At 43.5% G+C, this 14,575-nt stretch overlaps 1 protein-coding gene across 1 annotated transcript in view; it reads left to right on the top strand.

Moving 5' to 3' along the window:
* The window catches only part of SLIT3 (slit guidance ligand 3), a 337,579-nt gene that overhangs the window by 287,351 nt on the left and 35,653 nt on the right, over positions 1 to 14,575 (top strand). Inside the window, exons 27-28 of the mRNA XM_026035707.1 lie at positions 3,285 to 3,382; positions 9,528 to 9,667. Coding sequence (XP_025891492.1) covers positions 3,285 to 3,382; positions 9,528 to 9,667 — 238 coding nt within the window. The remainder of the gene's footprint in view (positions 1 to 3,284; positions 3,383 to 9,527; positions 9,668 to 14,575) is intronic.

Here is a 14,575-nt window from a genome sequence, read left to right on the forward strand (position 1 = left end):
CCTGCAACGAAGAGCTGACACCTCTTAAGGATGATGGCCTAGACTTTGTTCTTATTCACTAAAACGGCAAAGTTGAGCAGCTCAGCTAAAATCTGAACCAGCTTTCAGCTGGGAAAAGGCAGCCTGAGGCTGAACATACACGTGTTCTGTTTAGTTGCACAAATTTTACATCTCAACACCTAATCCTTTGCTCTCCTAGAGAAAATGAGAGAAATTATATGAGAGTGTTTTGGATCTGATGCTTTCCTATCAGAGCTGACAAGAATTTATTATAAAGAACCTCTAAAAATAATATAGTACACGAGGAAGGACCTTTGTCCTCTGTGTGTGAATTGCTGAGACAGTCATGTCTTCCTGCCTGTCCTTGAAGCAGAGCTTGCCCCTTTTCTGCCGATTCCAACTTCATTAAAAGGCTCTTCAGTCTTGAAGCAAATACACAATGTTCTACTCTGCAACACTAGTTACTTCCAGGGAATATAATTCAAAAAGTTTTTCCCAGCTTCCAGAAATTAATTTTACTGATGCTTGACAGTGAAAGTAATTCCTTTTTTTCCAGTAAGAACAGTCCTGCTATATATTGAGAGTAGAAAATTGCATTACTCATTTGAAAGATGTTTCTAGACTGTCTTTAGGCTCCCGTGTGTAGCGACAACCCTATACAGAAATAAGTAGCCTTGCTTTGCTATGGATTTATTAGTGCCTGTGTTTCCAGCTGCTTCCTTTCCTTTGGCACTCTGCTTTTCCTAGTCTCTGGTGCTACAGAAAGAGCACTTGTTCTGTGGGAACTCCATGCGCTCCCGATCAGATCGGCTTGGGGAAGGCAATCCTCAGGACAAGGCTAGGGGATGTTTGCTCATTTATTACAATGAGTAAACTGAGTCAGAGAGGCTCTAATTTTCCCAAAACCACATAGCAACCCATGTTATAATTACCTGTCTGGTTCAGCAGCACGTACTGTGCAGTTTCCATGGTGTCTGAGGCTGGAGAAGCCAATAATTCAGGCACGTGCAGGAAACAAATGGGAGCAGAGGCTGCGTCGGGAGGAATTTCATGTGCCACYGTGCAGGACAGAAGATGCCCGGCTCTTGTTTTACCGTTTGTCTTTATTAAAAGTTTACAAGATAATCTGAATAATTACAGTAGAGGAGATGGGACTATTTTGCATGTTGTTTCTCCGTGATAAAAACCTTCGGAAAAAAACAGATGCAGCGGTTTCTGCTTTGTGTCTTGCTGTGCTCAGCTCCAAAGGCTTTGAATGACACAAGGTTGAAGAGTTTTGTGAAACAGAAGTAATTGCTATTAGTGAATTATCTATAAAGTAGTCAGTTTTTCAGGGGTGTAGGACTTGCAGCCTTAGAAATGTAGGAGATGGCTCCGCACGGACAACTTGGGGCACAGTGTGGGGGGACATGGGCCTCCAGAAAGGTGGTTTTGTCCCCCGTTGTGGTGACTGAGCTTCCCTGTGGTGACTGGGGCTGAAYTGACGTGTCGGTACCTTGTCTCTGCTCTGCTCCTGGAGCCATAGGGACTACCTGGAGCTCTACTGGAGAAGACTTTAGTCTTTGGGGGCTCTGAACACCGCCCTGGCACCTGCAGGCCAGTGGACAAGCCAGTTTAAATGGACTCTCTGGAACACCTCTCGATTACAAAATGTTTTATTTTTTTTAGTGCCTTAATTAGGCTTAATGAGGCTGCACCAATTTCTTGATGAGCACTCTTGAGACAAATTAAAGTGATTATTTGTCTAGTCCTTAAAGCATGAATGGATCTTGAGCTGTCACAGGAAGGGCACAGACCCTGAGAACGGTCCCCGTCCTGCTGACTTGTCCCCTTCAGGCCGGGCGTGGAGTTGGAAATGTGTCCACGGAGGAAGAAGAGCAGAGCCTGGACTGGCCTGTTCCTTGGTGCAAGGGAAGCCAAGTTCTTTTTAAAAAGAACCCCCAGCACCCGCCGTCATCCAGCCAGGGATGCTGGTTCTGTCTTCTCCCATTGCCGTCCGGTTTGGGCCTGTTGTCCACAAATTACTCTGATTGCTTTTATATTATCTGATTTCACAATGTCCAGTGGCAACAAATCCCGGAAGCTCATTACCCATTTTGGGAAAAGTACTTTATTTTGTCCATACTGAGCCAATCCCCTAATAATGTCAGCAAGTGGCCCCTAGTTCTGGTACTGAGGGATTTAGTAAGTACCAATCCTGCATTTAACACCTCCATGATTTTGTGAACTTCAGTCCTATCCTCCCACCATAAGACTTTGTTTTTCCAAACTAGAGAGTCACAGTGYTTGCAGTATCTTCTGAAGCAGTTGTTCCATCTCCTTGAGCATTTTGACTGTCCCTCTCTGTGCCCTTTCCGACTTTAGCGAAGCTGGTCRTTGTCAGTTATCTTCCAAGCACAGCGTAAAGATGCTTAACATGTTAAGATATTAAGTCCATTCTTAATTCCAGTGTAATATTATATTTTAAGTAAGAACAGTGAAGTGGAAAATGGAAAATCAACCAACAGGTAATGCTGTCGTGTGGACTGTATGGCTGAAGTACAAAGACACTGCATTTCGACAGCGTGGCAAACATAAAAAATAACTKCATAAAATAAGTGCATAGAAATGTTTATTTGAGGGTCCTGCACTCCAGGGCATCACACTAGGTATCACATGCCTGAAAAGGCTGGGAATCATTGCAAATCTGATGGAGAAAGGACCGTTTTTTGATGAGCACCGTAAGCAAGGAAAACTCTCGGGCAGTGGCAGGGTAACCRGGACTGTTCCTGTAGCTCTGGGATCTAGGGACTCTGTATTGCACTGTGGTGGTGTTCAGTACTAGCTTAAAGAAGTTAAAACTGCTATGAAACAGTGTCATGAGCTGGCATCTGCCCTCTCTATTTAGAGAATATTAAGAGCAGATATAGCATTGTTATTTTTCTGAAGGATCATATGAGTCATCATATTTAAATTGAAGCCAAAAATTCCAATTACCCTGACTGAACTAACATATTGCCTGAGATATTCTCATCTTTAATTGCAGTCATGCATCAGCTTTGCAGGAAAAGAGCTGGCAGAGAGCCATGCTAACAGGACCTTTTTARAAGGAGTAGAGAGATCCTTTGAGTATTGTCAGACTTCCACATGTCTTTATTCCACCGTGAACTTATCTGATGGTCACTGAAGAGCATGAGGTGATGAAACAGGCCCAAAGACCACACGCAGGGCTGTGCAAGGAAGAGATGTTGGTTCAGATGACAGGAGTCTTACTAATCTTGTTTCTTTTGAATTTTCCCAAATAGGGTCGAGACTGCAGCGTGCCCATTAATTCTTGCATTCAAAATCCCTGTCAGAATGGAGGGACCTGCCACCTCACCGAGGCAAATAAAGATGGATTCAGGTAGTAACACAAAGTGCATTTAAAACAGGATGATAAAATAAGTGTGTTTCTACTTTACATTAATTAATTCTAATGGCTACTTTACAAAAGCTGCTGCATGTGACAGTTCTATTTGCCAGACCAAAGGAAAAAAAAAAAGATCTGGTTTCTTTGGTGACATGTTGTTTCCTCTGAAACAGGCATCCTTATTTTCTCATAATGGGTTGTACTCTCAGAGCTATTTTGAGCTGTCTCCCTGATCTGCTTTGTGTTATCTGTATGCTAATTTTCCTTGGGGCATCTCAAAATCACATATACTCTTTTTTGTGTTTGTAAAATGAGCATCTGTTGCTTGACAACCAGATGCAAAATGTTTTCATACTGAAGAATCTTGTAGACAAACAGGCTTTAAAGAAACCATTAAGAAACATGGAGAGACTGCCACATATTGGGCATAATGCCTGCAAGAGAATAACCTTTACAGCTAGGCAGTATGGCCTTCACTTTTCCCATGTAAGTAAGATGCAATAAAAAGCTGGAAAATTGCAGAGAAGTCCAGACATTTTCATGAGGTAATTAGGGGAATTTGGATCACTATATGCACTACTTTTCAGGTAAGGAAATAGAAGATTGAGGCTTTGTCTGCTTAATGTCGTTAAAGTTGCTAAATTTTTTTTTTCTTTGAGAATAGTTGCTGAAACTTGCATGCGTTTGGTCCTCAGTGTTTATGCTATTTCTTGCACAAAATACGTGCAAGATGACTCTGTACTGTTGTTTCAAGTGCATACCCGAAATCCTCACTTCTAAAAGCATTTCTGCATTACTCAYGCTGCCTGCTTTGTCTCCTCCTATGTATAGCTCCCTATCAGTGACAGCTGGAGTGCGACACACAACTGCAAGGTTTACAAATGGTGTAAGCAAGGAGGCAAACTAATACATTTTTTCTGTTTGGTTCCAGTTTGGTTTCAGCTGTGCCTGAGACTGTTCCAGCTGAGGTTAACTCTTTGCTCACCAGGCTGGCAAACACACATCCATTTGTGGCAGAAAACAGAGTTTCTGCAGATTACAAAGGGCCATGGGAAAACCTGGGTTCCTGATAGGGCTTCGTCTGCAGCACGGGGTGCCCTGTGCTGCTCCCCTCCCAAAGCTTGGACACCTTCTGTACTCCCAGGAAAGCCTTGTGACTTCTCTATGGATGCCCCGGGGAGTCTCCAAGACACGGATACATCAGTTGTCCTGCTGCCTTGCAGTGGGAGACAACGAGAAGGCTCCATTGGCCATAGCAAGTGCTGTGGTCTTGGTGTTTGGTGGGGTCCCTCTTGATTTTAGTGACAACACTACTCTGCACCAGGAACCAGAAATTCCTCCTCTAGAATCAGATGCTCACAGGCCCAGTTATTCAGAGGAATAATTCAGGTCCGGTTTCTGGTCAAGAAGTAGCCTCAAGTGGTCTTCAGGTTGGGTTCCCTTTGGTCACTCATGTTTGAATTGATTTGGCAAGCTTAGGCCGGAGCAGAGATGTAACATGAAATATGTTATCTGCTTTATTCTAGACTACACTGAATTACATAGATCCTCTTATAGAGTTGGCTGCAAAAGCACTGAACCTACCATTGGAATATCTATTTCTGTCACTTGCTAATCACTTGCAAAATCTATTGAYAGTAAAAAATGTGCTAGTAAAACATTTTATAAACTTTTAATAGTGGAATGGCAATTCTCACTTTATATTTTGGATCAGAGTTTTGTTTCAGGATTTTGTTCTGTGGCGTATAAATAGCAAGCTTTATATTATTTGAAATGAAAGCAACTCCATTTTTCTTTTGAAGACATTTACATTTTTCAGGGTCTTTGATCAGGTAAGAAGGAACATAGTTTTTGAAGTCCATAATACTTCATTGGTGATTTTCTTGTGTAATAGCATTTTGAGCCATTCTGGGGAAGATTTCTGCTTTTATAGTTATTTACATAGTTTCAGTTAGTCTCATGAAAGATGCAGACAACTGTATCTCACCAAAAATCTTGCTTTCACAAAACTGAATGTTCATCCTTTGCACTGCTGTAGTCTTCTTGCTCCCCAGCATGGCCCCAGCTGCCCTGGAAAACACAAGCTACAAGACCAAGCATAGGGAAATGTGGACTGGGAATGGAAGAGGCCATGAAGGAAGATAAAGAAACATTCTGTGATTCTGTTTATTTTGGGGGAAATCTCCAGCGGATGGCAGCAGCCAGAGTTACGTGCATATGAATTGTGTGCATGAAGATGGGAAGACGTTGCCTTAGATTATATGCTACAAGGAAGTGAATGTCAAAAACATTTGCACAAGAGGCCTCCTTGGATTTTTTTTCTGTTGTGTGGCCTGTAAAAGAAATTATATCTTCTATATATTCTCTTCCCTAGGGAAATATATTCATAYACAAGCTCTGCTGCCAAACTTGTCAAATCTTTACTCTTGTAAAAAGGAAACTTAAGCCAAAGCTTTCTCCCTGCGAAATGCCAAGCAGTTTAACTCTCAAGTTTCTGTAGCCTTTGAGAAGAAAATCAGCTTTTAGATACTGCAGTGGCGGTGGTGTTCACGAGGCAGTGGTGTTCACGAGGCAGCGAGAGGAAATGTGCAGTTGTGATGGAGAGACCAAGGTGGGCACCACACGTGCATGGTCCTTCTGAGCTCGGGGTCCTGGGGCTCACAGCAACAGCAGGGCCTGAAGGGAGGCCAGGGGACAAGGTCACCTTGAGCGCTCCCAGCCTTCTCCACACGCTTCATCCTTGAGCTTGGTTTATTCTGAATCACATTAGCTTGTTCTAAGTAGGGACTTTTCCCCTGTCAAATGCTGGTTATGTGGCACCAGAGGGCTCAGCGGATGAGGAATGTGAAGCTTGACATAACCCATTCTGATCTAATCTGTCTGCATTGACAAAAGGTGGCCCAAAAAAAGGCAGAGGTCATGGAGATGGTCACTGAGACGCGTCATTTAGCGCGTCCTGAGCGAGGCCTTGACGAGGCAGAGCTGTCGGCCTCGCCTCAGCGTTAGTCACCAGCAAAGCCAGGGTCTTCACTAGTGCACAGAGCCAGGAAACCAGGCCCCTTTATTTTCACTTTTCTCTAGACAAAAAGAACCCCCTTGCTCAGGGCTTTCAGCAAACTTCCAGTTTCCTCATAAATGTAAGAACCTGGAGCAGATTAACTCCCCGGGGGCAATGCTGCCAGTTCAAGCAGAAGCTTGAAGGTAGGTTTGCAGGCCGCCCAGGTCTTTTTCCTGGTAAAGGCCAGGTTCCTCTACCGAAAAAAAGTAATGTTCTCCAGATAATTTATTATTTCTATTCAAAAGTTGATTTAAAAAAAAAAAAGTAAATGTGCCTGTTTTAATGCACAACTGCTAAACTACAAACTATTTTGGTACAGTAAACTTAGAAGGTACGTATCAGCCCCAAATCCCTAAACAAAATCCCTAAACTGAACACCTATATGTGGTTTAGGTCACAGCRGCTTAGAAAACACTGCTTTCCTGCATGGGTCTGTGGTTTCCAAGGTCGCCAAGAAGTGCCGTCTCACACTGCTTAGTATTGACTTTTCATCGTTGTCTCTAATGTAACATATTTTCTGTCTTGGTCAGCTGGAACCCAGGTTTGGTGACCTCCCAGTCATTCTGCAAACTTCATTTTTCTTCAGTGCTTTTTCTGGGAAAATGCATACAAACAGTCCCAAACTGTCCTTCTTTCAACATGTGGTTTAATCCGGGTCCCAAATTGTATGTTTTATCATTTAATTTCAGCCCTCATATTTGGCACATTTGAATGCAAATCAAAATAAAGAAAGATATGTAAGTAGTAATGCAAAGACTCCTCATAAGACATAGGGGCTGGTAGCCAAATGTCATTAATTATGCTGACATTTCTTTCAGTATGAAATGTGTCCTAATACTGAGCAATTGTACTTTCACAATCCCATATGTACTGTTACTATTGGTAACTCTACTGACTCGAACCATTCCAGTGATAGTATTTAATAACGTTGTTCTTAATTGCACGCACCCAAACTTTCCCAGTCCTTTTGTGGCAAGAAAGTCATGTCAGATAGACACAAAAATAGCCAGCACAAAGCCACTCTTGTTGCTTTTCTTTAAATGGAGAGAAAAAAACTCTTCCAAGCTGAGACCTTGGATGCCAAGTTGCAGCCTGGAGCATATTTTTATGGCTGAGTTATAAACCCCTGAAAATGGGGTTTTGTAATCGAAAAGGGTGACATGATGAATGTGCCACTTTATTTAATTAGATGGCTTTGCCCCCTCCCCGGTGCTTTTGTTGCCACAAAAGCTGCTGTGCCTGCTCTTCTTTCTTATCTGCCTCCCCTGATCCGCTGSATCATTGCAGGGTCAGCGAGAGGACGTGCTTTTTTGGCAATAATGAGACAGAGACAGGCAAAGAAAATACTTTCACTGCTTTATTGTGTCCTCAGTTGGATTGATCTGGACAGTGTGTTTGTAGTTACTCGTGGTGAAGAGTTTCTAAGGCCTATGACCTGCGACTGGTCACTGCAGAGTTGAAAGGGAGTCTGTTGGCTTGTGACCTTGCGTGCCTGGCCTGGGACCCTATAGAAAGTCTTCTTATTGTGTTAGGCTAAGTCATGCTCCCTACCCCTTCTCCTCCTTGGTCATTCCCTTAGTTTCTGAGGTTGCCCATGCCACGAAGTTGTTCTTTCCTTAGGGGCTGGTTTAGGTGCATGTGGAGCCATATAGGACCCCACGCTTGGAGGCCTCTGCGCTGCTCACTTGCTGAGTACGGGAGAAGAGAAGTAAGTAGTGTGGTGAGAGCAGCCAGCCCAAAAGCTGTGGGGGTTTTCACAGATTTTGCAGACTTCCTATTTCTCCTGCACACTCTCCGCCTCAGCCCCATGACATCTACATGATAACCGCCCCACATCCACTCTGTCCGTCTCGGCCGGCTAAAATACCCCCCAGCCCTCTCTGCACTGGAAACTGTGCTGGCTGCAGGAAGCAGTGGCTAGCAATTAGTGGGACAGCTCCGCTGCTTTCTGGTTTTCATCCTCATCAATCAGCGGTGTTTTACATTTGGTCAGTTCCTTTCCTGCCACCAGAACTTGCATGGGAAAGGAAAGAAGCAGATGAATGAGAACGTGTAGTTTGGACTGGGACTCCAGACAAGCCTCTCCATCCACACAGGCGCTCTCAGTGACTAGTGAACAGCRATGCTGACACTTCCAATATCATCACTGGCTTCGTAGAAGCCCCTGCAACGACTGGAGCACTTAACACATGTTTTTAGGCTGTCTTTTTGGAAACTGTGGCCATCACCTCTTCATCACTTTTGGTTAGTTTAAAATATAAAGGTTCTCTTAGCAACCATAACTGCTAGATACAGAGAGGAAACTGAAGGTGAAAGAAGTGAAAGCTGTTCTTGAACTCCTTAGTTTCTTAGACTGCCTGAAGGGAGCACACCTGGCTAAGTGTTTGGTGCAGATATTCTTCAGTAGTGTCTGCATCCTCGCCGAACCTCCAATAGCTCTGCCCGTGTTTGTTTGTGTTTAGTTTTAGTTAAATTATCTAGACGTCATCAGCTCCTCTACGCGTACAAGTTGGAGGAGCTGTGGAAGTGCTGGAATGGCACTGCACTCGTAAAAGCGATCGTTCCCAAGCGATTCTTGTTTGGACAAGTGACAAAGTGGTAATGAGAAGAAAATGTTCGTGTCTGCAAACTCAATTCAAGTTGTTCTTTAAAGAAAGAGAGCCATCTAAACACTGCCAAGGCGCCCTAGGATTGTGCAGTCCTCGACAGACAAGGATCTACATCCTCACAAAATCATCAGCAGAGAAGCCAAGGATCTGAATATTGTGATGAATGTTTGCTCTTCTGCCCTCGAGTTGCTTGCTTCAACTCAGGGCTAGGGTTATCTCATTGCAAAGAAAGCAGTGGGAGACACGACGGAGGCTTTCTGCTGCTGCTGCTGTAGCTCTCACGTGAATAACTGCCTGTCTGCAGGAACTGCCAGACTGCATCCTTGGCCAAACACACAGTTAAGCTGCTTCATGCTTCACAGCAGCAGTTGATTTGGCTCTAGCAACTCACTGGTATATGTTTTAATTACAGCTCTGTGCCCAAAGCCTCCTGCCCCTTTCATGCTAATGCTTTTCTTCTCTTTCTCCAAAGCTGTTCCTGCCTCCTTGGGTACGAGGGGGAGAAGTGTGAAATAAACCCAGATGACTGCGAAGATAACGACTGCGAGAATAACTCTACGTGCGTGGACGGGATCAACAACTATGTCTGTCTCTGCCCTCCTAATTACACAGGTAAGAAAGGGCCACAGCCCGAGAATAAAAGCAGTCACAGGAGAGTTTCTGCAGCACCTGAAGAGAAGGATCCAAAGGCAAGTCTGCTCCATCTATACATACAAATATATACATACAAGTAACTAAGAATCTGACTAGAATTTAAAGCAACACAGGTGTCACACTAATGGAATTTAAAGCAACATAGGTGTCGCAGTGAAGGTGCTCTTTCTAGTAATGCTGCAATATGTACACCCTCACAAACATTTCTGAGTCAAGAAAAATAGTTTCTTCTTGGCCCAGTTTTTTTCCTACGACAATGTCTAAGACTCAGTTGTGCCCTTAAGAACAAGTAATCCATGAGAAGGGAGGTCTGGAGAGCAGTGGATCTTTCGTTAAGGGATAAAGGAAAATCTGTCCTTGTTATGGCATATTTTGTACAGTCATGGTTTCCGTAGTCAAAATACTCATTATCTGTGACAAAAGTATCAAAACACTTCCTGATACTTCATTTTAATACATTAGAGAAATATTAGTTTGAGATGGTCTTTAGACAAATTTGTACTTCTGTACTTACCTTCCTCTAAATGTATGACAGAAATATTCCCAGTGAAGAGCTCAATCTAGCATCTACCTGCTCTGAATCTTCAAAAGTAAAAACAGTTCCTATTTATCTAATGGTAGGACAGTAGCACTGGGGACATGGCTTCCACCTGAGATCCCAGTGCTCTGTTTTGGGTGAGCTGGCTCTGGCAGGGAGCCCTTTCAATTAGTTCTCCCCATTTTGCAGGCAGAGAGGCCAAGGTGAGTACCGAGCTGTAGGGTCAGGAGCACACGTGTGGCTGCAGACGTGCAGCCCCTTGCTGAGCCCACCGTTGGTATCCTCACTGGATGTGGAATGACCATCTCTGGCACCTATCTTGCCCGCCCACTGAATTCCTCCCTAAAACTTCTGCACGGGGAGAAACCTTCCTAATGGAAATCTAAAAACGATACTGCTCAAGTCAGTGCTGGCAATGTGGTTCACTCATTCAGGCTGTGAGCATGACCTTCCTGGCACGGCGTGGAGTAGTAAGGAAACACCTGCAATAGTTCCTGCTTCTATGCTTTGAAATGGGTTTATTACCTTCCGAGCACCGAGAAGTAATGAAGGGCTGCTTGTATGCTGGAATATATTACATGTCAAGGGATTTAATGAGGATCAAGTTTGAGTGGCTGAGTAAGGCAGGGGAAAAGCTTCTAGAGTTTCCAAACTCTTAAAATACTTTTGTGACCGATACGAAGGAGGCCCATGTAAATCTTTAGCTGAGAAAAGCCTTATGACTTGAATGTACATTTATTAGCATTCTGAAATGATCTTTCTGCCAAAAACTGAAGAAACCCTTCAGCTTACAGACTAAAGAGTTTTGCTTATAGCATGTTGAGCCCATTGTGCTTACTCACACACTGTTTATGTGAGCTATTCTTGGGTAGTTTCAAACAAAGCTCTGTGCAAGCAGCAGAACGCTACATTTACCAAAAAAAGAAAAAATGCATAGCTAAGGAAAAGATACCTAGGTAAGGAATCRAGTCCAGAGTGTGCAACTGCTTATTCTTTTTCTTGCAAAAATTCCTTTTTATTGCAGGCTGTTTTGGCTTTCACAGAGGAAAAAGATAGACTGGATTTTCTTCTCAAGCAGCAATCTGGATAGAGGCCAGAGATCTCATATGACACTTCAGAATCAGTTTTGAAATACTCTGTTATCTTCCAGCTTATTTTTTTCCCTTTACTATTATCAGTGCTGCTCCTATGCTTAGCTTAGGAGTTTGTCCAGTACTTGAATGTTTAAATGCCATGAACCAGATTCTGGTCTCACATGTAGGATGCCCTCCATTGCGTATAACACACAGTAACCAGCTGCATTCAGAGTGCGGGCAACACCTTTGACAGCAGGGGAAATACAGGGGAAATAGACTAAATTTTAGAAGACAAGCAGGAATTACCTCTGCAAAAATATAGCATGGATCRTATGTGAAGGAAGGCTGCAGAAATGGGGGTGGCTTAAGTGAAGAGTTAAAATACTTCCTGTTACTTAAAAATAAGGAAAAGTTTAGTGATCTGTSATGAAAGACTTGCCTTAACCTACTTCACCTCTATTTTGGATGGCAATGGTCCCTGCAGCCCCATCAGCCACATCATTTCTCTTCCAATAACCTGTGGTGTTTTCAGTGGTTTTGAGGTGCTGTAGATGTCCAGCTCAGCTGTTTCGGGGTCTTTTCTTCCTTGGCAGTGGAAGGAGCCAGGTACAGGCACCCTGAGGCCCATCACACCTCTGGTCTTTGATGCTCTAGTACTTGGTAAAACTATAATAATATTACAGTAAATACTGCAGGTCTGAAATAAATGTATTTTGTAATATACATAATAAGTCTAAATATAGGGAGAAGGAAGAACAGATGAGCATGTCTGTGCGGTGCTCCATGARAAATATTGGGATCCCCCTAACTTTGGCTGATGAATGGTTAAGTCATGGTGGTAAATCTAACGTTCCTAAATAAAACACAAATTAAAAGTGCATGTYTTGGAAGTGCTGACTGTTGACAGAGTTGCCGTATCCATGGTTTGTTTTTTTCCATACCTTAGTATTTTCCTGCTTTATCTTTTGTCTGCCTAGTTTTATTTGCTATATCCTTTTTAGGGAGAAAATATCCCAAATGATGATGTACAAATTTTGTGTTCATTGGTGGGRATAATGAAGGCCAGAAATCTTTCTTCAATTAATAACGTTTTGCAGTGTTTTGCTTTAAAATTCTTTGACAGTTTTTTCCCCCCACTCAAAGCAGGCTGCAGATGAAAAATGGCCAGTTGAGTAAGTGACTGCTGAGGGAAGGAATTTCCCACACTCCAGCCCCACTTCACTTTCATTAAAAAAAAGGAAAAGAAAAAAAAAACCTCATGCACGAATCTCCTTCCTAGTTCCTTTCCGTCAAGTAATTTTAAAACAATGTGCATATACATATGGATTCTATGAAATAGGTAAACATTAGTTAACAAGAAGAAAACTGAGATAGAGGCAGGGCAGGCAATTAGCTGATTGCCATAAAAAAGATTCAGTGGCAGAAACAGGAGACTAAGTTCTCCAGAGCCAAGTCCTTAATGCACCACCCGGCTTCCTCACCATTCCTAAAGTCAACATTTTCAGCGTTGCTTGTCTGTATTTAAATAATTGAAGCAATCGTCCTGCATAGCAGAGTCCTGAAGCCCTTTCCTTGTCAGCTGCTGCCTCGTTTTTGCCCTCCCTCATTGTGGAGTTGAATCCTGGAAGTGATTCCAAACCTCTGCCTCTTCCTGGATTATCATCTCTCCAAAGCTGGGCCAGGTCTGAAGCAGGCTGGTCTGCCTGTTGGGCTCCTCCATGGACTCCAGCTCCTCCTTTTGGCTTTGTTCTCCTGAAAACCAAACAGAGCTGGAACAGGGAAAGAGGGAGCTGGGAATGAGATCAGGCCCCCAAACCCTTCTTCGAGCTTTCTCTAAGGGATCCATTTTTCTGATTTTTGACCATTTTCATCCTTCTGCAGATTTCTTAACCTCCTCTTCGGAGCATGCCTGCTTCTGATACCTTTACACAGCCTCTCYCTTGCTATTTATATCACCGTCCCCCCCATCCCCCTTGCTCTTTTTAGAGCAAGTGTTTTAGAAATCTAGGCTCATAGGACTTTCCATAATTTTTTTTCAGCTGACTTGTGCCATAGAGCTTCCTGAGGGCCATCACCCATTTGCTCATAATTCCGGGTTCAAAGGCAGGATTTTGTGCCTCTGGAGAGAGCCTCTCCTCAGCCTGTCTGCCCAGTGCACTCTTAGAGGAAGAGGTGTCCAAGAAAGTGTAAAGGACCCCAGGGTCTGTACCAATATTAAACCACATGGAGTGGTTTAATGTTTTACTTTGTAGTTGATTTGGTTTTGTTTGTGTGTTTGCCATGACTTTTCCTTCCTCCTTTCTCTTTGATTTTAGTCAGCAGCAGGCATATGTAGCTTTTGCATACCAAGAAATCAGGAAATAACTTTTTTTTTTGCTAAGAGTTGTACCAAAACTGCAGATAGCCTCACCTCTCTGTCCTGCAGCCTAACTAAAACTCCAAGCGGCCCCTAATCCTGAAAATAGGTCTCTTCCTAAATGCTTGACAACCCATGGAGGGAAAGGAAAAAAAGCAAATGTTTTAAAATAGTCTCTTTCTCTGGGAAAAAGCTCCAAGTGGTTTGTATCTCAGGAAAAAAAAAACACCCTCTAAAACAAAGCTAGAAACTATTTCTGGTTTTCTGTGCTTGAAAGACAAAGCTGAGATGTATTTTACCTTAGGGGACCTTGTGGGGTCCTGCGGTAGATGGTATCTGCTGCTTTTGGACAGGACGCTGTTCATGCTGGTGGTCACGGGCCCTGTTCCTGGCCCGCGTGCCTGCGGTCTCGCCGCACGGCCCAGCCCCTCAGGCACCAAACAGCCGGCGAGGAGAGAACCGAGCCCTGCGGTGCCTTGTGGTTTGTGGAGCGCCTGAGCCCCGTTCCCAGCGCTAACCCTTGGGAGGCTCCTGCAAAACAACCCCTGGGAAGGGCACCAGTGACAGCCGCATTAGGCTTAAGTGAAGCCTTACCCTGCAAACTGCTTTTTTTTCTTCTTCTTTTTTTTTCCTTTGGAGTGTTTTTAACTCTGTGGCAAACGTACAAGGAGGAAGTTTTTAGATAGTGTGGTTCAGCCTCGTGGTCCCAGAAGGGTTTGGGCTGCCTAATAAACACGGAAGGCATTAAACAAGTACTTAGCTGACAGGCCCTTTAAAAATTTTGGAGCTTTAGCCATAATTTCCTTGAGACAAATGGAGCAAATTGTGGTCAGAGTTTGGTGGATAGTCCTCCTCCATCTGTCGGAGTTCTGCCTTACATGGAAATTTCTCAGATT

This window comes from Nothoprocta perdicaria, unplaced genomic scaffold (assembly GCF_003342845.1).
Source record: "Nothoprocta perdicaria isolate Ctin4 unplaced genomic scaffold, notPer1 scaffold_165, whole genome shotgun sequence".
In the NCBI taxonomy this organism is placed as follows: domain Eukaryota; kingdom Metazoa; phylum Chordata; class Aves; order Tinamiformes; family Tinamidae; genus Nothoprocta; species Nothoprocta perdicaria.